This window comes from Rhinolophus sinicus, linkage group LG13 (genome assembly GCF_036562045.2).
Source record: "Rhinolophus sinicus isolate RSC01 linkage group LG13, ASM3656204v1, whole genome shotgun sequence".
Taxonomy (NCBI): domain Eukaryota; kingdom Metazoa; phylum Chordata; class Mammalia; order Chiroptera; family Rhinolophidae; genus Rhinolophus; species Rhinolophus sinicus.
In genome coordinates this window covers 16,492,374-16,514,163 of record NC_133762.1, presented here as the reverse complement: position 1 = coordinate 16,514,163, position 21,790 = coordinate 16,492,374, and the positions used below count along the sequence as shown (strand labels likewise).

The 21,790-nt window shown below is 48.7% G+C and overlaps 1 protein-coding gene and 1 long non-coding RNA gene across 17 annotated transcripts; one reads left to right on the top strand and one right to left on the bottom strand.

Annotated features, from left to right (window-relative positions):
- Nucleotides 1-1,281: 1,281 nt before the first annotated feature.
- LOC141568225 (uncharacterized) lies at nucleotides 1,282-3,454 on the bottom strand. Its single transcript, XR_012491290.1, has 2 exons — nucleotides 3,316-3,454; nucleotides 1,282-2,464 (listed from the first exon to the last, which is right to left on the bottom strand). It is a non-coding gene; the product is annotated as an uncharacterized LOC141568225 (long non-coding RNA).
- PCMTD2 (protein-L-isoaspartate (D-aspartate) O-methyltransferase domain containing 2) lies at nucleotides 3,356-13,738 on the top strand. 16 transcript variants are annotated; one of them, XM_074317756.1, is made up of 4 exons: nucleotides 3,766-3,989; nucleotides 7,492-7,803; nucleotides 11,640-11,744; nucleotides 12,884-13,738. In XM_074317756.1, the coding sequence occupies exons 1-3, from the start codon at nucleotides 3,770-3,772 to the stop codon at nucleotides 11,720-11,722; spliced, it is 615 nt and encodes a 204-aa protein (XP_074173857.1). In that variant the 5' UTR covers nucleotides 3,766-3,769; the 3' UTR covers nucleotides 11,723-11,744; nucleotides 12,884-13,738. The 16 variants fall into 16 exon arrangements, 3 of the variants coding, with proteins under 3 accessions (XP_074173857.1, XP_074173858.1, XP_074173856.1); XM_074317757.1 differs by having other exon boundaries at nucleotides 12,588-13,738; XR_012491285.1 differs by lacking the exon at nucleotides 3,766-3,989 and adding an exon at nucleotides 3,356-3,497 and having other exon boundaries at nucleotides 11,640-13,738.
- Nucleotides 13,739-21,790: the final 8,052 nt, after the last annotated feature.

Here is a 21,790-nt window from a genome sequence, read left to right as displayed (position 1 = left end):
AACTGTGGGATCTACATGCTCAGAAATGTGGTGTCAGCTCCTCAGGGCTTTTCCACCCCAGGTGTCCTGTGGACAGACCTCTGGACCCTAGTATGACTCCACTTCTTTGTAAGGGCCCTGTATTAGGGTTCTGCAGAGAAATAGAATCAGTAGATGATTGATGATAGAAATAGGGAGGTAGATAAATAGATGATAGATAGATAGATAGATAGATAGATAGATGATAGCTAGCTAGCTTTACTTTCACGAGCTGGCTTGTGTGACTGTGGGTCCTCGGTCTGAAATTGGCAGGGCAGACTGGGGACCTAGTAAGGTTCATGCTGTAGGGACATCTGAAGGCAGAATCTGCCCCCCCCCACACACACATTATGGAGGATAATTTTCTTTACTCAAAGTTGACCGATTTAAATGTTAATTATGTGCAAAAACACGCTCATAGCAATCTTGTCACTGCTGTTGCCTTAACATCTGGGCGCCATGGCCTGACCAACTGGATGTGTGAAATTAACCATTGGGCCCTTCTGTTCCTGTGTGTTGCTCACTTCTTATTCAGGTGGTTTGTTCTAAGTTGAGGAATTGTTTGCATCAATCCCTTCCCAACCTCTTTATAAGACTGTAGCTGAGTTCAACAGTATTTCCAACCCAATGTCAAACTGCTGTCACCAGGGCAGTACAAAGAGCAGGGCCACTCTGATACCCACATCTGAACACTTGTGAATTCTCTCTGGGGTACAAATGCCTTAAATGAGGATGAGGTATCTGTTCCCTTTCCAGAGGACCTGGGTTGGACCTGCGACACCGCAGCTGAGCTGTGGCGACGCTGGGCCCCCGAGGCGGATGCTTCCTGGCTAATTTTATGCTTGTCAGAGGCAGGAGAGAGGGCCCGGTATCAGGCCACCCATTGGGGACCCACCAGCCAGCTCCTGGCCAAATGGTGTTTCGTGGGCCTGTGGGCAAGGAAGCCCAGGACACTAACAGTGGGTGTGAGACTGTCCATCCACTGGAGATGTCAGTGTGAGGGGGGCTGCCCAGGGACTGCTGTCCACGCACCCTCCATGTCCTCTGCGTCAGGGACTGAGGGTGGCTTTGGCAGCACCTCCTGCCTGACATGGGAGCAGAGACCCCCCCATCATGCAACATCTAATAAGGAGACAAAGAAAGTAGTTTTGTACAGCTGTACAATGTGTTGCAAGCTAAGTGTTATTACCAAAAAGCCAAAAAGTTAAAAAAATTAAAAAGTTTATACAGTAAAAAAGTTAAAAGTAAGCTCAGGTCACGTTATTGTTGAAATTTTTTTTTATAACTGGAGTGCAGCCTAAGTGCACAGTGTCATAAAGTCTACAGAGGTACCTGGTGGTGGACCAGGGTCACGTTCCCTCACCCCACCCACTGACCCACCCAGGGCAGCTCCAGGGCTGCAGCCTCCGGTCATGTGAGGCCCTGTGCAGGTGAGCCGTTTTAACCTTGTATAAATGCTATTCCCGTGCCCCTTCTGTGCTGAGGGGGGTTTGGTTGCCCGCACTTACCACTGTGCTACAATTGCTACAGACCAGCACAGGAGCCCGCTGTGCACATTGCAGTGTGTTTGTTCACTGGAACTGAGGTCAGTGTCAGTTCTGGGTCAGTTTCACTTGACTGATTTTTCTCCTCATTATGAGTAGGAGTTTCATCCTTCTTTGTATGTCTGACAATTTTAGATCGGATGCCAGACACTGAATTCTATCTTGTTGAGTGCCGAAAATTTTGTATTCTTATAAATATTCTTGGGCTTTGTTCTGGGACACAGTTACTAGGAACAGTTTGATCCTTTCACGTCTGTCTTTGATTTGTTAGGTGGGGTTTGAGCAGTGACCAGTGTGGGGCTAATTATTTATTCCTGACGCCTGTGAAAGACCCTCTGTGTCCTCTGCACTGTCAGGTTTCCCAGTCTGGCTGGTGGGAAGCGGCACCACACTTCTGCCTGTGCGACTGCAATCAGTCCATCATTTCCGGTGGTTATTCCTGGGCCTGGGTGTCCCCTCTCACGCATGTGCTGATGAGTGCTCTGCTGAGTACCTGCTGCAGTCTCCAAGCTCTTTCACACCAGCACGCTGCTCTGTGACTGCTGGCTGCAGTGACCTCATTCTGTTTGGTTTCCTCAACTCAGGGAGTTCTCCAGGCTCTGCTGGGTTTCCTGTCTGCACTGTACCTGGAAAATCCCATAGCAGTAAGATGGGGCAACCCATTGGATTCTCATTACACAGGGGTCACTGAGCTTTGCTACATAATATCCATTGTTCTATGACATATTTTGTCCATTTCTTGGTTGTTTCAGGCATGAGAGCAAGTCCATCACCAGTCCCTCCATCTTGGTCAGTTTCAGAGGTTCTTGGTACAGTTTTAGTTTCGGATGATGAAAAAAACTTCTGGAGATTGACGGTGGTGATGGTTGCACAACCATGAGAACGTACTTAATGCCACTGAACTGTAAAATTAATAATGGTTAAAATGGTAAATTTTGTCACCTATGTATCACCACAATAAAGAGAAACTTAAAAAAAGGGTTACCCGAACCAAAGGAAGTCTTAGTGCTGTACTCTGAAAACACCACCACCCAGACTGATGTCCCACAGAGGTACCTCAACTGTCACGTGTGAGGGCCCATCAGGCAGCCTATGCAGGGTCCTGCCTGGTCAGGAGCGTCCCAAAGCCTGATGCTGTCCGACAATTTCCCTACCCTGAGATCAAGTCTATGGTCAACAGTCAAGGCTCGGCCTGCCAAGGGGTGTCCCACAGGGCACCAGAGCTTAGGCTGGCCGGCTTCACCAGGGCGCCCTGACGCACCTGGAGATGAACCAAGTGGGCACGCCTTGCGCGGGACCTTCTGTGTGGGACCTTCTGTGTGGGACGTGCGCATACCCCCGCCCCTCTGGCTGTCTTCTAACCCACTGCCACCCAGAGGCCACGCTGCAGCCAGCTTCCTTCTCCTTCCTCCTGTGCAGCTAGGGGCTCACATCCGCACATCACTCCTTTGCATATCACTGAAAAAGTATGACCCAAATAAATTTGACCAGTTTGCCCCCTTGCAAACCCCACCACGCCCCATGTCAAAATTAATGAGACTTCAGCTCAGACCGGTTGGGAGGGTCGGCAGGAGGAGCTCTCAGCGCGTGAGTAGCGAAAGCCCTACAAGAGGTTCTCCCGACTGTAACTGCGCCCCCCACTTCCTCTGCTTTGTTCCCCCAGATTGCAGACAACTCACTGCGGCGGCACGTACTGAATTGCAGCCCCCCCCCCGAAGTCCTTTTGTTTGCAGTCAATATCTAGGAACCAGACCTTTACAGCAGTGCCTCTCGTTCCTTCAGATTACACTGAGCTGGCACTCGGTGTCATCTGCCGTCTTCACTGTCCGTTCTGGACAAAGCAGCTGCGCAACACTGTTCTGGCTCACAGCTCGCTGTGTGTGAGGGCGTTTGCCGGGCCTGTGCCCAGCGCGTCTTCTGGGGCCCAGAAAAGAGGTGAGACGTGTGCGAGACGCAGGTGTGGGAGGTGGCGGTCAGCGGAGGCCCAGCGACAGCGGGTGGGCCGGGCCGGGCGGGCAGGGGCCTGTCCCCAGCGCCCCTCCGGCGCCGCCCAAGCCACATCAGCCACCGCCGCGTGGCTGTGCATCACGCAGTGTTTTCATGTCTTCTCACCTGCCGGCCCCTCCCTGGCGCGTCTCTTAAACAGCGGCAGGCCCTGCTTAGCGAGCTCTCCGAGGGGTCGCGGCTCGCGGTGGGGCGCGGAAGTGATGCTCCTCCCTCGGCTGCCCTTTGACCCCCGCATCCCCGCCGAGTGCAGGGCACGAGCCTCTCCTCTCTCCGAGGCGCCTGGTGTCAGTCGACCGGCCGCGATCGGACCCAGGAAAGGGCCAGGCCCGCGGCGCGGCGGTCGGGGCCCACCGGACAACGGCCGTTGCCCCTTTAAGCGCCGGGCGCAGGCGCAGTGGGGGCGTCGCGCGCGCAGACGAGGTGAGGCGGCGGCGGTTTATGGCGGCGCCGACGGACCGCGCGGGCGAGGGGCGCCGAGGGGCTCAGGGGGCGCGCGGGCCGAGCCCGGAAGGGGGGGACCCGCGGCCGCCCTCGGCGCTTCGCTCCTGTCCGCCTCCCTCCCTTCCCCGCGTGTCGGGCCGGGCCCGGTGGGTCCCCCGCGGCGCTCGCTGCCCGCGCCGGTTGCCGACGCCCGCGGGCCCGTCTCCCTCCTGACGCGCCGCGCCCGCCGCCGGCCGAGCGGGAGACGCTTGCGGTTCCTGGGCCGGCGCGCCGAGCGCTGGCGAGGTGAGGGCGTCCCCGGCCCGGCGGGAGGTGGCCGCGGCGCAGGACGGCGGCCGCCGCGCCTCGGGGACGCGGAGGGGCCGCGGGGCGAGGCGTCCGCCGGCGGCAGAGGGCGCGCCCGGGTCCTGGGTGCCCTGCGCGCGAGTGGGGGTCGCCTGCGGCCGGTCCTCCCGTCAGTCACGTCCTGTCGTCGTCGCCTTCGCGCGTTTCGGCCAAGTGGCGGCTCCGGGAAACGGTTCCGTTCTGGGTGTTGAGCTCGTTGCCACCGGAAAACCAGCGGAGTCCGAGTCGTGCGAACAACTGCGAACTCGCGGCCGAGCTCGGACCGGAGCCGGCCGTCGGGGACCGGGACTTGGGCGGTGCCGGCTTCCGCTCCCGAGGCCGCCGGTGCCGGCTCGTCCCTGGGGCGAGACTCCGGCCGCGAAGGTCCGGTGCTTGCGGTTCCAGGCGCAGACGGCCGCTCTGCGTGTCGGGTACAGACGTGTCCCGCGCGCCGGTCCCGCGGGCCGGGCTTCGTCGAGCCCAGGAGTGTGTGTACGCGGCAGCCTCTCAAGTGCTTGAGAAAGACTCGTCTGCGTGTCTCGGAAGGACGCAGGTCATCTCGGCGAGAAGCGGTTCCTTCCTCCGGCGGCGGTGTGGCGTGGGGCCCTTTCCCACTGCGTCGTGCACGCGAATTACTGTCCCCGGTGGAAAGGACATTCCCCTTGGCACGTGGCCCCAGCTGCGGAGTCTGACAAACCACAGGACGCAGGTGTCACCCCGCGGTCGTGGCTTCCTGCTCTGCTGACCCCCGGACGCCAATGGTGAGACCTGGGCTGGCTGCTCCCGGTTGGTCTGGTGCGGGTTTGGGAAGGAGCAGCGTCAAGTGGCATTGCGACTGGTCAGTCCGTGGTCAGTCATGGGCAGTGACTGTGTCCAGTGTGAAGGGAGTGTTAGGCTCACGGCCAAATTACCAGTGAACATTAGGCCTTACAGACGGTTACGTGCCCACCGGTGGCAACGGGCAGGGTTACCCCACAGTTAGTGGTTACGTCATTTGGGGCAAAGGTTACTTAGCAACGTGTCACGTGCTGAAGAATATTGCTCCCTTGGGAACTGTCAGAGCTGCGTTTGTTGTGCAGTAGAGAACGGAGGACTTTGGCCGTGCAGTCCTGCTTTGAATCCTGTCTACTTCCTCACACATTGATAAGCGATTTGGAACAAAATAACTGCTCAGTCCCAATGTGCCGTAAAATGTGGTGAAGCCAAACTGAGGTTGTGACTGGCCAGTGATGCCTGTAAAAAGGTTGTAGCTATTTTTACTAAAACAAAAAACAAAAAACGACCCTTTGCGTACGGAATACATTTTCAAAATGAGGCAAAGTTAAAAATAAGTGATCGTATTTAGTAGAAAATAAAACATACCCTATGTATAGTCCGAGTTTGCCTTCTGGAGATAGAATGATGGTATTGACATAGTGATGAAACGTCACTGTGGCTCCTGGGTGGAAGGTGGCTTTCAGATCCACGCGGAGCATGTGTGGTTCCAGGCCTTCTGGTAAGCAGACGTCGAAGCACCCAAACACAACTCCATTTGTAGCCAGTGACCCGAAGTGTCAGGTACTTGGCCTGGACTAGGGGTGTAGACTAGCTTCAGAACCAAGTGGCTTATCCAGGATTAAATTCTACCTCATTAGCACTTCGCCCCTCTGGCTGTTAACTGGCTGTGGACCAAAACCTAACAAAGACTCTGAAACCGAAAGGTGGTAAAAATGTAATAATTGGACTGTCCTAGTGATGGAACATTCAGCTCCAAAATCCTGGTGGTGAAGATGAGGTGTCCTCACCATAAATTGGACGAGCCTTTGTATAAAGCCCCACCTTTCACACAGTTTGTGTAAGAAGCTGAGATTCATTTGTGGTCATTTGTTTTCATTCCTGGGAAATCCTCTCCCAGCTCCATTGCCAGTTGTGTGAGTGGGGTATGTTAGAAATCCAGAGGACTGTGAGGGGAAAACAAGGATAAACTTTGTGATAACAAAATTATGTTATTATGGAAATTGCCATGTTTCAGTCCTTGTGTCAGTCTCTGTGAGCTCATGTGTTCATCTTTTTTCCCCAACGATTTATCAGGTGTTTTGTAAAACGTTACCATTTTATGTGAGGTAAACCATTATTTAGAAAAAATTACATGGAGTAAGAATAAAATTGCAAAAGATGTGTGTGTAGTTCTAGGAAGAGTAAGACCTCTGCAAAGTATTTTCCCCATGGTGAGGTGAAGGTACACTGCTCTTTATTGACTGGCCCAGAGGGTATTTCTCTTTATTCCTGAAGGCAGTTGGGAAGCAGGTAAGACGTGTACTTTTTACTGCTGAAGGTCTGGAAAGGTGGCACAGCCGGTAAGTTCAAAAGCGGGTATTGGGGTGGCGGCTCCTCCCACTCCCAACTGTAGGCGGAGTCAGATTCTGCATTTGTTACAATACCGTGTTTGTCACAATGTGTTCTGTTGGGTGAGACGGTTTTGCTGATACTGTCTTTGCCTGAAATCTGTACATCAGAAGATCCAGAGCAGCAGACGGATGGGTGGCTGCTGGCATTTTTGTGTGTGGTGGGTGTGGGGTCGCCAGATGAAATATAGAACACCACTCACATTTGAATTTCAAATAAATATTGAGTAATTTCTTAGTATTTATTTACCTCAATTTCAAATTTTTTTTGCTTTAAAGATTGAAAAAAAAAGACATGCAACACTTGAAATATTCAAAGAGAGGTTGATATTAGAATGATTTTTTAGACATGCCTGCTCTCTTACCATATTTACGTTCAATGATTTTGCCATATGTGGACATAGCCCTGTTAAGGCAGACCTATATTCAAGATCATTTTAATCCTAAAATGTTGACTTTCTAGGTTTTGACAATTTTTACTAGTATTGAATTCATACTTTAATGGTGTTTAAGTTCCAGGTATCTCAAGTTCATTTGAATGTAGTGCTGCTATAAATTACAAACTTCTGGATGGATATAATTGAATTTCAAATTTAACTGCATTTTTTTTTTCCTTCTGAACCTGGCATCCTTGTGGGTGTGGTGGGTGTTGACAAAACATTCCATCTACATTATTTTCACAATTCATAATTTGAAACAAGTAGGTGTTATGAAATTTTGTTGTTCTGTTCTTACCTGAGATATGAATCGCTCTTAAAAATCATTGCTCGCAGTGCTGCCTGAGCGAGGTCTTGGAGGTGGGCTCTGCACAGAGTGCTGTGGAGGCAACGATCTGAAGGAAGCGCAGTACATCCGGACCCCACTGCTGCAGCAGGCTTCCCAGCCTTCCAGCGCGCAGATTAGTGTCTTGAAGAATTCAAAGAAAAGTGTACAAGGACTTGGCGTGGAAGCTCGGCAACATCCTCGTTTCGGCTCCCTGCATCTACTCGGAAGTGATGGAGGCCCTAGACCTGCAGCCGGTCTGTCGTTCCTAAATCTGCGCTGTGGCACTGGCTCCCTCAGCAACATGGTGGGGCTCGTTCCAGGTAACTGCAGAGAGCCCGGGGAGCACTGGGTCTGGGGACAGACAGGAGTCTGCGGGCACTTTCCTTTGCAGGGACCGGGGCCCCTTGCCCTTGGCCTTCCCAGCAGTTGTCCCGGCTTGTTTACTTCTAGTCGGTGGGTGGGCTGGTGAAGGGAGGGCCCTGGGCTTTCCAGACCACCCTCCTGTCCCCTGTCCCTTCCCACCTGTACCTCTGGAGAACAGGACCTAGGGAGTTCTAGCAGTCTGGACCTCACCAAGCTTTCTGATTCATCCTGTCACTCGGCCTGCCCTGTCATTCTGTCCTTAAACTGAGAATAATTAAAGTCCCCTGAGAGTTAAAGTTCTCTTAGGTTTTGATGGCTTCTTTTAATACTGAAAGAGGTAATGCCTGTAAATTGTTTACTTTTAGATAAACTCCAGGGAGGAGAGAGCTTTCACAGGTTATCTTATTTTAAGTCATTTAGTCTGTTTTCCTCAACAAATAAGTTGTGAGACTGTATAAATATAAATATTTTTAATATTTGAGCAACACTATCAGACAGATCACGGGATTAATGTAATTCCTGCCTGTGTAAAAGGTGATCGTGGGGGAAAGGCGTGTTCATCACTTTCATGGCCGGAAGCTTTCCTGGGGATTAAAAAAAGGGTTTATTGAGCCATATGCTGGCCAGAAAAAGGACCAGGTCCTGGGGTCCTTTTATTACAGAGAGTTTGGAGAAGTAAAAGGACAGCAGTTGTTTTGAAAGAATTTGCATTGCTGTTGGTCACAGGGAGGGAGGAGGTGAAGGGGCTAGCCCCGGGCAGAGTCCCTGGGAAGAAGGTTTACAATTGTGGGCGACATTCCGGAAATTCATGTGTCAGCCAGAACAGGGGAGTGGTGGTCAGCCGGCCCTCTAGACGGGAGCTGAGTGGCCCCCTGGAAGTCGAGGAGTGGACTCGACACTCAGGACCCTGAGCAGTCTTCTGCCTTCAGCTATTAACAGCTGGACCCTGCAGCTGCTGTCGTGTCATTTCGGACACCTCAGCATTCTTGTGTTGTCAGGCAGGCGTCTGTTTTTACTGAGTGAGGTGGGCCTTCTTGCCAGAGGCTTGCTGGGAGCTGGTCTGGGCTTTCAAAGGCTGCTCTGAGGAAGGAGCAGGGCTGGACCCCAGGTGCCGGTGCTGGGGGCTGTGTACACTTGTATGTCAGGATTTGCTCAACGTGGAAATTGTCCACAGAGTGTTTGCATGAAGTATCTTAAGGCTATAAGATTCTGGATGTGGGAGATGTCAAGTTTTAGATCCATTTTAGAAAATCTTACCAGTAACACTTGAGTTTTGTGTATATGGAATTAAATTTTTGTTTTTTTCACAAGTTCATATACTTTGGAATCTGATGAAATTTTGAGACTGTAGCTAATTTGGTGGGGGGGACACTCAAAATGTATATGCAGATTTTCAACGGGGGGTGGGTGTGGGCACCCCTAAGCTGGGCGTTGTTCCACCCCTAAGCTGGGCGTTGTTTGAGGGTCAGCTGTCCTGGGAATCTCAGCGGTCTGGAGACAGGCAGCTCTGTTTCGGCTGCAGTGGACAGTGTGTATGTACCGCTGTGCTGTGTGCCATGGCGGTACCCCGGAGAGTTTGCTCTCATGGCGGGCGTTTTGCAGCTGTGGGGAGAAGGCTGCACTGGCTGGACTGCATGTTGCTGGGCCTCTGCCTGCACTTCCTTCAGCCTTAACCCGCATCCTGCAAATCGCTCCGGAGGTGAGAACCTCCTTGGCCTCCCCGTGCCTGCCCATGTGAGCTCTGACTCCTGCATCTGACACACAGGCCCTCACTCTTCCTGGCCCTGGCTGCCATTGTGCAGCGGCCCGAACTGTACCCTTTTCCCACCGCATCCCAGCCTGTGCTCGTCCTGTGGTTCCCAGTGACAAGGGGAGGATACAACACCTACTGCAGAGACAGCGACCCTGCTCTTCACTCACCCGAAAGTGCTGTTGCTGTGGGAGCTGCTCTGTGGGGGACCTCATGGGTCTGGCTGCAGAGCTGTGTCCTCTGCCCCCCTGTCCTCCGTGTGGTAGTCCTCGTGTTATTAGGGTGGGTAAGGGGATCGGCACTGTTCCTCTGTTGGGTGTTCTGCTTCTTGGGAATAGGAACTACGCTCTGTATCTGTTCCTACCGTGTTTCCCCGAAAATAAGACCTAGCCGGACAATCAGCTCTAATGCATCTTTTGGAGCAAAAATAAATGTAAGACCCGGTCTTATTTTACTATAATATAAGACCGGGTCTTTAATGTAATACATAATATAATATAATGTGTAATATAAAATAAAATATAATACAATAATGTATAAAATATAATATATAATATAATGATATAATGCTGGGTCTTATATTAATTTTTGCTCCAAAAGACACATTAGAGCTGATTGTCTGGCTAGGTCTTATTTTCGGGGAAACACGTACAACTCACTCCTGAAGGGTTTTGATTAAAGATGAAGGACTGACGAAAATGAGAGGCAGGTCTTCCTGGTCCCCGGCACAGTGCTGCGGTCGGTGCCCCAGCAGTGACTTGGCAGAGAGGCTTGAAGGTGGAATAATTTGGACTTGATACTGTGTTTCCCCGAAAATAAGACCTAGCTGGACAATCAGCTGTAATGCGTCCTTTGTAGCAAAAATTAATGTAAGACTCAGTATTATATTGTATTGTATATATAAGACCAGATCTTAGATTAATTTTTGCTCCAAAACATGCATTAGAACTGATTGTCTGGCTAGGTCTTATATTTGGGGAAACACTGTATAATAGTAAAAATGTGACTTCTCAGGTAGGTTGTTTTGATGAGACAGTGTTTCAGCAGTGACAGATGTTGGCAGAAGAGAGCAGCAGGTGAGCTGTCCAAGTTAGGGCGGGGCCTTCGCCTGGCGTACTGGCTGTGCCAAGAGGGGAGCGGGAAACCCAAGACGGAGGCTAGGTGGTCGCTCGTTTACCAGTCTTGCCCTGTGACTTCAGCACGTGTGCCCATGCGCTCTGCAGATTGTCAGAAATCAGCTGTAACTCACCAAGCGTGCAGCTTGGCGAATTTGTATGTGGGTGTCCATCCCCCCTCACCCCCCAAGCACACCCAGAACAAGCTGCAGTGGAGTCGGCCCCAGGGCCTGTCATGCCCCCTCCTGTAAGTGGGACCCAGCCCTGCGGGAGGGTGAGCACTGGTCCATCCCCCCTCAACACACACGTGTATTGTCTGTTTACAAGCTTCATGTAACCGGATTCCCACAACACAGACTCACCTAAGCTGTTTGCATCGGTAGTTCTCCCCCAGATTTCACCTGGAGGGAACGTGTGCATTAGTAACTGAGCTCCCACCTTTTCTCACAGCTTTATTTCCGATTACTGGTAAGTTTCTTTTATATAAAAATGTATCACTATGATTTGTTTTAACGATTAAAACCTACTTTGTGAGGATTATTAAAATACCCACATCTAAGTGTTTGGGGGGACCTCTTACAGAAAACAGTCCTGTGTGATGTTTTATTTGCAACTACAGGCTGCTTCAATTCATTCATTAGTAAGACCTTGAATGCTTGGTTTCAGACTTTGCCTTTTTACATTTTCAAATAATTCTTTAAAAGTGAGACAGCAGGCAGGCTCAGGCTGTGGAAAGTTGTGGAGTCAGTAATTCAGAGAGAGGAGGTGGGGACCCTGCGTATTTTGAGATTAGTTCGGATAACATGGTAAAACTTCAAAACTGTGGGAGTTTCTGTAATTCCACATGCTAAATCAAAGTGTTGCAGGTGGTAAATAAAGAGTAAGGGTTGTGCTCTAGTTCCAAGTTCTCTCGTTCTGGACCCTGCAGGCCCTCTCGGCGTGAGCCACGGCGTGGAGCCCCATCCAGATGTCACAGAGGATACGGAGCAGAAGCTCAGCTTCTTAGGATGAGCAGTAGCTCTGACAACGAAGCGTGAGTCCTGTGCCCTGGACGCAGGCGTGGGTGTGGCTGCGACTCTTGACAGGGAAAGAGGTCGCTCGTGGGTGCTCCTAGCAGCAAGCACGCTTGGAGGTGGCGGGGAGTCAGGGATGGAGGTGTGTTGTGATCACTTAGACAGATTCTGTGGTTTTCAGGGCTCGAGGTCTGGGAACTGATATGTAGGTGAAGGTAATTTTTCACCAGCATAATAACGGAAGGACATAGAATGTTTATTTTGTTAAATTTTCTTTTTTCTAATATAGACATTCATCATCTAATAGTTTATAAAATAGAATTGTTGTGTTTGTCTTTAAACAGTATTTATAACTAGCACTTGGCATTTTTATACAAGCACTGAAGTTATTTTATGGATCACAGTTTTTAGAAAAACCAAGTGTAATATCCCCCCACTTCATTGTGACATACTAAAGTCGCTGACATTTCTGCACACTTAACTGCCAAGGTCTCTTCCTGGAAGTTCACATATATTTTTCCTTGTATCCCTTGTAACAACTCCATCCATGTAACACATGAGGAAACAGCAGCAGGGGGTAAGGACGGCGTAGGCAGGGCCAGGACCTGGCTCAGGTGGGCGTCCCACTGCCTCACTTAGAAGCCTGTCCCCTCCCCCCTTCTCCCCCCTCCCCTACAGCTGTGCTGTGATGCTCGCTTCACTGTTATGATTATTATGTGTAAAAAGTATCAGTAATTCTTCTGCTTTTTAGTATAACTGGGAAAAACCATGATGTTCTTTCACGGGGTCCCTGGCTTGGTAGGAGTCTTGTCCACATCAGCTGTTTGTTCATGTTACTGCATGGTTTCGATACTGTGTTTCAGGGGGAAAAATACAGTAGTATGTGAGCAGAGCAATCCAACATGAATTGGTCGTCAGAAAGAATGCCTCCAGTCTCAAAGACCTGGGAAAACATGACAGAAACTAGGATTTTTGTTTCTCTCTCTCTCTCTCTCTCTCTGTTGCATATGTTACCTTTTAGCACTTTTTAATTGATTTGAAAAGTAATCATCCATTTTAGAAAACCCAGAACAAATGAACAGTAAGAAAAGCTGCTGACTCCAGTGGCCAGATGTGTGAGCCATGTCTGTGTCTCTAGATTGTTCTCTTTTTAAAATAGGTTACTGTAGGGGCTGGACCTGTGGCTCAGGCGGTTAGAGCTCCGTGCTCCTGACTCTGAAGGCTGCCGGTTCGATTCCCACATGTGCCAGTGGGCTCTCAACCATAAGGTTTCCAGTTCAATTCCTCAAGTCCTGCAAGGGATGGTGGGTTGTGCCCCCTGCAACTAGCAACAGCAACTGGACGTGGAGCTGAGCTGCGCCCTCCACAACTAAGACTGAAAGGAGAACAACTTGAAGCTGAACGGCACCCTCCACCACTAAGATTGAAAGAACAACTTGACTGGGAAAAAATTCCTGCAAGTCCACACTGTTCCCCAATAAAGTCCTGTTCCCTTTCCCCAATAAAAATCTTAAAAATAAATAAATAAAATAAATAAAAAATAAAATAGGTTACTGTACATATGTTCTAGAAGTTACTGAGACAGGTTAGCTAGCATGTCTCTAGGGAGACAGGGAGGTCCCTGGTGGAATAAACAAAAGACAGCCATAGTCTAAAACTCCATGTTTTGACATCATTCCCCGCTCTAGGACAAAACAAGGCCTTGAAGTTAATCATAAAATTCCTTTTGGCCTGACCAATGGAACAGATCTGATAGATAAGATGGGTTGCTTTGCTAATTCCTTTAGGATGGGAAGCAGAACAAACCTGGTAGACGAATTTCATTAGAAGGTTGCAGTTCCCTTCAAACAGTTCCCTTCTTCAAACAGCTCCCCTTCCCCAAGCAGGCAAGGGAAGGTATAAAAAGGTATAAAAGAGCTTTTGCCTCAATCACAGCGCACCCCCACTTGGGACCCCCTCCCGCTTGGGAGCTCTGACTCTTTGCTTTCAATAAACTATCCTCTTTTTAAAACTCTTTGCCTCTCTTGGGTCCGTGTTTCCATTCTTCAGTCTCACGAGACACCATCCGGCCCACACGAGAAACTGCCGGCAGATCCAACATCATCTACATCAATTGGGGAATCACAGGAAAAGTATTCCTACATCATTACAATATTTTACTTTGGGGAGTTCACGAATATGATTTAAGTCATTTAGTGCATATATACTAGCCTGCTGAATCGCCGATCCCAGGTTATTATCTGCTTCCTATACATATAAGGCTGTGTGTAGTTTTTCACTTTCTATTCTAGAAAGACTTCAGTGAATGTGCCAAATTAAAAAATTATCCATAAATATTTCAGTATGTATCCGTAAAAGATAAGGGCTCTGTTTTTTGTTTGTTTTTTAGCATCACAAAACAATTATCAACCTAAAAAAATAATAGTAATTTATCAATGTGGATGGAAAAGGGGGCACAGGTTAAACCTGACAAACTCAGGAGACTGAAAACCACATAAGATGGTGTGAACAGAAGAATTCCTATCTAAGGTGGGCCTTGGGGGGAAGTCACATCCTTGGCCTGTCGCTTCCTTGACAAAGGTCAATCTCTCCCTTAAGTGAGCCTGTCATCTTTTTTGCATCTAAGATAACACACCCTTTGGAATGTCAGAGTAATCCCTTTTTCTGGACCCCCCAGGCGGCACAAACAACCACGCCAGAGCAGGAAACTACAAAATCCCTCATTGTTCTCTTGTTCCCCAAATACCATCTCTATTTGCTGTAAAATGCTTTTAACTATCCTGTACCTCCCAATGTAAAAGAAGCGTGTCTCTCCATTTTGCTTTTTATCTAAACCCAGAGATTTCCCCGCTTTGCTTTCTCCCACCCCCTCAATCTATAACCAGTGGATTTCATGTAACATTCCTCCTTTGATTCTAATGTATAAAATAAGTTGCAAAACGGCCATTTTCCAGAGCATTTTCTCAATCCATTGAGACTGCTTCCTGGCAATTGTCAGTTTGGCTCAAACAAACTCATAAGCTTTCTCTTAGGCTGGATGTTTATTTGTTGATAATACCTTCAAATGTCCAACTAGTGTTCAAATTTTCCTGATCGTCTCAAAATTTGAACACTTTATTTAAATGATGTTCCACTTAAGGTTTATGTACCGAATTTGGCTGATGTATATCTTAAGTGGTTTTTATCTGTATGTTCTTTCCTTAAAATTTATTTGTTGAGGAAATCAGGTCATTTGTTTTACTGAGCCTGGATTTGAGATTACCTCTCTCTGTGCTGATGTTTTTATATTCTTTCTGTCCTTTATTCCCTGCAAATTGGTGGCTGGATTTTTTCACATCTTTCGTCTTATGTCAGTGTCACCTTTCTCTCATACTGAAAGTCCTGGTCCCCAGCCACCTGATGTACTGTTTTTCTAGAATACATGGTATCTGCATTATCACCAACAGTCTGATTTCCAAAACTACGTCAGGCTCCTCTGGCAGCTTTGCTGGAACAGGCTCCCCCCTGCACAGCTGTGGTAGCTGGACCTGCCCTGGGGGTTGGGTTAGAGCCCCTCAGCTTTTCCCTGGCATCAGGTGTCTTGTCCAAGGCCGGGTCCACCCTCAGGTCCAGAGTGCTGGCCTGGTGTGGGAACTCCAGGCTCTGGGGGGCCTAAGGGCATAAATGGAAGACCTGGGAAAACAGTGCAGAGTCAGCCAAGGACACCCCAGGAGATCCCAAACCCATAGGCCACGCACAAAGTCAGCAACCGTGGGCTGGTAGCAGCTCAGCACCCCACACCCCACATTGTTGATCTATTTCTGTCCCTGTCTGACCTTCTTCAGTCTCTGTCAACATCCGCCTTTGACTAGGCAGCTTCATTTCTAGCTCAGGATGTCTTATCTACCCACGTTCCCTTTCTATCTCCCTCCCTCTCCTGCAGTGGGGTCTCTCATTCTCTCCTGTGTGCGGGGTTCCCATATGTATGTATGAAATCTGTTTATTTTCTCTGTTAATCTGTCTCATGTCTATTTGATTACTAGAGCAGCCAGAAGAAGCTTGAGGGTCAAGTTTCTTTCTCCCCCAGCTAAGCAAGTAATCACTTATTCAATAAAAGGTGAGATTTGGAGTATAGATTCTCAGGACTGACCGATTAGATCAATGAAATATGGAACAAGCTACCAATTTAACTTCTGGATGTGAAACTGTATTAAAGTTTCAAAGGTGGGACTGAATCGGACCAAAATGTTTGCTTTTGGGCAAATTGACTTTAAGCTGATTGTTAGGAAACAAAAGACTTAGAAACAGCCTTTGACCCTCCCCCTTTCCTGCCTAAGAGATTCAGATGGAAAGAACTGGTTTAGGGAGGGAAACTTGTCATAAACTCCTTAGCATAAGGCGGAAAGACGCCCAGTGGAGACTGCTGACCACCCTTCCCCCATGTCCCTTTATCTTCTGGGTTGACTACCAACAATTTACCACCTGTGAGTGTGCCCCTCTTCCTAAATTACCTGCAAAGCACCCAATCTGACCTCGCTGTCTTAGTAATTTTAACGTGTTTGTGAATTCCCCATGCGCAAATGCTAAAATTCCATTTTATGTTAGTCTGATTGTTTAATTTTAGATTAGCTCAGCTAGAAGAAGTTGTTATTATCGGCAGAGAGCAGAGGGCCCAGGGGAGAGGGGGGCGGAAAGGAAGGAAGGTGTGAGGGGAAACAAAAGAGGAGATGAGATCATTTCTAAGGAAAGGTGCAACTATAGCTGATTGTAATGGGTTATAACCCTATTAGCATTTCAGGCAGGGAAAAATCTCCACCCCTTGTGTCCCCTTGACAGTTCCTACAAGGGAATCCCTCCTCCAACGGGAAGGAGTGGGCTTCAACGACACACCTTGGGAACACACTGGGATCACCTGTGACTCCACCCCTGAGTGTTTCCCGCCCTCTTTCAAATGTAATCCTAAATTTTCTTTGTTCCAGCACAGTCGGTCTTATTCCTGGGCTTGCCCAGTCTTGTGTTTTGTGGATATATTTTCTTTCTTCTAATACTTCCTTGGCCTGCTTGCCTTTTCATGAGGCGTTGTTCCTACATCCTGGAATGCCTTCCTGTGTTGACTCCAACCTGCTCTCCGATAACACACTAGGTTAGAGCAAAATAAATAATGTTTAAAGCCCCCACAGTATTGGGGGAGCCTGCGAGGAGAATTACTGGCCGGGGCACTGCTGGCTCCTGGAAACTGACGCAGCTGAGAGCTCAAGGATGTCTTCCAGGAGAGGTAAGCGGTGTTTTTGATCCCTCTGTGAGCCTTCCCGCTCTATTTCTGAGGGGTGGGGAGAATCTAGAAGGGCTGCGTGTGCTTTCCCTCTGTTCTACATGTAGACTGGCAGGAAAATATATTTGTGAAGCTGGCTTCTCGGGAGTAGCTACTCACAGGTTTTCTTCATTGACTTTTTCCTCCCACAGATGGTAATTTTTTGTGTCTATGTCAATAAGGAAATACCAAACAGACAGAAAGCTTTTGGCTTCCTTGGTTAAGCTGTGAAAAGGATTATTGGTTTGAGTAACTATGAAAATCCTACCATCAATGGCCAGAGTGTGGATCCTTTGAATTGGAAAAATTTCTAAATTGGAAAATGGGTTACAGAACTCTCATGACAAACCACTGTTTAATTGGACCCTAGAGAAAGACCATATTTTTAATGCAAAGGGATACAAGGAAATTTAACTATTCTTAATCTTTTCAGTGAGTTTGTTTAGTTTCCTGGGTCCTTATCAGATGCTAATGTCAATAGTAGGTTTAAAAAAGGCAGAAGGGAAAATCAAGAGATGTGCAAATGTTAAAAATCTCTCTGGAGATTTAAGATTTTGAGAACTGGTGTGTTGAAACAGGTTTTAAAGGAGTTAATAACCAATCACAAACTTGACAAAAATGGAAGCTGATTTTTCAGTCTGTTAGAAATGAGAAAGTCTCTTCATCTGCCTCAGGCCCTCAGTGGAGTACATCTGAAAAGTAAACACAGCCCACAACTGCCCCAGGCCCACTGAGCTAAACAACATATAAAAATTTCAAAAGGGGCCGTTTTAACAATACAAGCGTCCCTCGTCCAGCCTGGATCCCCTTTTCCTGTCTCCTTAAAGACTGAAGCAAAAATAAAACCCTGAGCACAATCCCTTTAGCAGTAGACAGGAAGACTCCATGCAGGAGCCTCAGAAATATTTACCTGCCACGTGTGTTCAGCTTTTCCTGATTTACCTGTAAATCTCCCATTTTTACATCTAAAATCTAAGAGCCCACTCTCACCCTTGTCTAAAATGTTATGTTTACCTGAGTTCTCCTCACTGTCTTTGGAAATGTCATGCTTATGTGAATTCTACGTGCACATGTATTACAATTCCTGGTCTCTGTCTGTAGTTGGGTAGAAGTTAGAAGGGGTGTGAGGCCTTTGTCTCTTCTGATTTTAGATAGGCATAAAAATTATCTGTGAACTTCTTGCACCTAGAAACTCTAGGGTTTTTATTATTTCCTCCCAGAGATGTTTGTTTTTTCCTGTGTCTGTGTCTTGCGTGTCATTTGTCCTATGAAGGAACTACCACGGGGACAGAACACAGGCACAGGCTCCCGTAAGCCTGTCGTTGGAGCCGGACCCACAGGCTGGGGAGTTAAGCGGTTCTCTCCAGACCGGCGTCTGCGGAGACAAACTTAGCTGTGGGTCCCTGTGTAGAAACCGCATGAGGTTTTTCTTTCCTTCTCGTTCTGTGTCCTGGGAGCTTGGCTTTGTGACCGAGGAAGCTAATCCTCTCCGGTCCCCAACCATTGGCCAGGTACACTTACTCCATTGGGCCTGGTGGCCAGTGGGAGAAGCTGGGGTTCCCAGTGCGCCTCTGCCTGGCTGTGCCAGCTCCCAGGGGAGTGTGTCCTGAGGGGCCTCTGCCCATAAGGGGCACCTGTCCCCCCAGCCTTCCTCACCCGTTAGTGCTGGACAGATCCCAGTCTAGTAGCATCTGCTGGGGCCACGATGTAGTGGGTTTGGGGCTGGAGGTGCCTCACATTTTGTGGGAGACCTGAGACACCCTGTCCACTCCACCATCCCTACTGCCTGTGTGACGAAGGTCTGTGCTTTCTCTCATTGTCTTTGTTTACCATCTGCTCTGGGGGGGCTGCATTCTCTGCACTCCGTATAGAGGGGCCTCTGGCTTCCTGGCCTGACCCTGAAAAACTTTTTGTATAAAACTAGGAACTTTTGGTATAAAGCTAAATGCTTTCTCACATCACACCTTTTGGTCAAGTACTTCAACTGAGAATACAGGTAGGGAGTGATTGAAATATGAAACACCACAAAAGAAGTCTGAATACTCAGAATCTTTGCTTATGTTTTAAAGTATCTGATAATACGCAGATAATATTGTCCAGGATCCCATGTATGCAAGCTCTACTGGCCCATGTGGGCCCATTTCGGTCCCGGTTTTGGACTCAGAACTGTGTTAGAATCACTCTCCCGTTTAATTACCTGTGCATGGAGATACTAATTGTTTCTGCCTTTTCTGTAAAATGGGACCAGTAGGTGAGCTGAGGCCTGTGAAGGGCCTGTAACAGGATTTATCTCAAAGAGAATGTAGTCCCGGGGCCTGGATTCTCATTTTAAGGCCGGTGGGCAGGGAAATGCTCTCTGCTGCCATCTCGTGTGCATATGGGGAATAACACCTGGTTGCAGGTGACCATGAAAAGTTATTCTCTGCTGCCATCTCGTGTGCATTTTGGGAGTAACACCTGAGTGGAGGTCAAGATAAGCTCTTTCCAAAGGCTTCTGAGCCAATGTGTCACACCCAGGGCTGTGCCCTGGAAGCTGCCCGCTGGAATGTGGGGTCCTGGAGGTGAAACCCGGCGCACGGCTTGGCACACCTGAATTAACTACCTTCTCACCTGGCTCTTACCTATGCTGCCTTACGTCACTCTCCCCTCTTGCCTCCCGACCTTCCCGAAAGCCATTTTAAAATTAAAACCGTGCTTAGAGAGCCTCTGTAAGACACCACATCTGGGGGAAGTGCGGTGCAAACTAAACATTTATTTTGCACGTAAAAGAGGCAGCCCAGGAGGACCAGACCAAAAGGTCTGAGAGCCGAAAGCCTGGGCATAGAAAGACCACGGTGAGGCCTGCAGGGGCCAGACTGCAGCCCCCAGGGAGAGCTGGGTAGGCAGGCTGTGGTGGGATCCCAGGCTCTGGCCTGGGCGCTGGGGCTGAAGGGGCCTTGGGGCCTCCACTCCTGGTGCAGCATTTGCAGGGGGAGCTGAACACCAAGCTCTTGGGGCAGCTTTGCTGGAACAGCCACTGCCCTGCACAGCTGTGGTAGCTGGACCTGTCGGTGGATTGGGGTAGAGTCACTCAGCTTTTCCCTGCCATAAGGTGTCTTCTCCAAGGGTGGGTCCACCCTGAGGTCCAGAGTGCTGGCCTGGTGTGGATACTCCAGTCCTTGGGGATCTACGGGCTTATATGGAAGACCTGGGAAAACAGTGCAGAGCCAGCCAAGGACACCCCGAGGGATCCCAAACACATAGCCCACACCCAGTCAGTAACCATGGGCTGGCAGCAGCTCAGCACCCCACACCCCACATTCTTTGTCTATTTCTGCCCCTGTCTGACCTCCTTTAGTCTCTGTCGACATCTGTCTGTCTGACCAGCTTCAAGATATTCATGAAACATCTGCTCTTGTCATCATCCTGCAGTGACCCTTTCAAGTACCCAAGAGACCTTACTTCACCCCTAGCTTGGCATGTGTTAGCTACACACGTTCCCTTTCTATCTCCCTACCTCTCCTGTATGTGGGGTCTCTGACTCTCTCCTGTGTGCGGGGTTCCCATGTGTATGTATTAAATCGGCTTATTTTCTCTTGGCTAATCTGTCTCATGTCTGTTTGATTATTAGAGCAGCCAGAAGAAACCTTGAGGGTAGAAGACAGTTTGTTCCTTCCCTCCACCTGAGCAAGTCACCTAAGCAGGGTAGTTACTAAAAGGTGAAATTTGGGATTGTATCTACATCACTGCATCATGAAATAAGATCCAACAATTTAACTAACTTATTCTCCGGATTGAATGATTAGATCAATGAAATATGGAACAATCTACCAATTTAACTTCTGGATGTGAAACTTGTATTAAAGTTACAAAGGTGGGAATGAAGAGGATGAAAAGTTTTGTCTTTGTGCACATTGACTTTAAGCTCCTTGTTAGGGAACAAAAGACTCTGAAACAGCCTTTGACCCTCCCCCCTTCCTGTCTAAGAGATTCAGATGGAAAGACCTGGTTTAGGGAGGGACCCTTGGCATAAACTCCTTAGCATAAGGCGGGAAGACGCCCAGTGGAGCCTGCTGACCACCCTTCCCCCATTCCCATTATTTTCTGGGTTGCCTAACAACAATTTACCTCCTGAGAGTGTGCCACTCTCCCTAAATTACCTGCCAAGCACCCAATCTGACCTCGCTGCCTTTGGAATTTTTAGACGTATGTGAATTCCCCATGCGCATATGTTAAAATTCTATTTTACGTTAATCTGATTCTATTAATTTTATGATTAGCTCAGCTAGAAAAACTTATTACCATAGGCAGAGAGCACAGGGCCACGGGAGATGGGGGAGGAAAGGAAGGAAGATGTGAGAGGAAACAAAGAAAACAAATGCAATCATTCCTAAGAAAAAGTGCAGCTACAGCTAATTGTGAGGGATTATAACCTATCAGAATTCCAGGCAGGGAAAATTCTTAAGAAATGCTACAGCTACAGCTAATTGTAATTGGCTATGACAGTATTAGCATTACAGGCGGGAAAATTCTCCACCTCTTTCACAGTTCCTATAAGGGAATCCCTCCTCCGGGTGGGAAGGAGGCATCAACAAAGACAGGCCCTGGGAACGCCCTAGAAACGCCCATAGATCACCTGTGACTCCACCCTTGAATATTTCCCGCCCTCATTCAGATATAATCCTAACTTTTCTTTGTCCCGGTGCAGTCACTCTCCTCGTGGTCTTGTGCACTCCTGCATATTGGGAATATATTTTCTTTTATTAAATCCTTGGCCTGCTTGCCTCTGCTCATGAT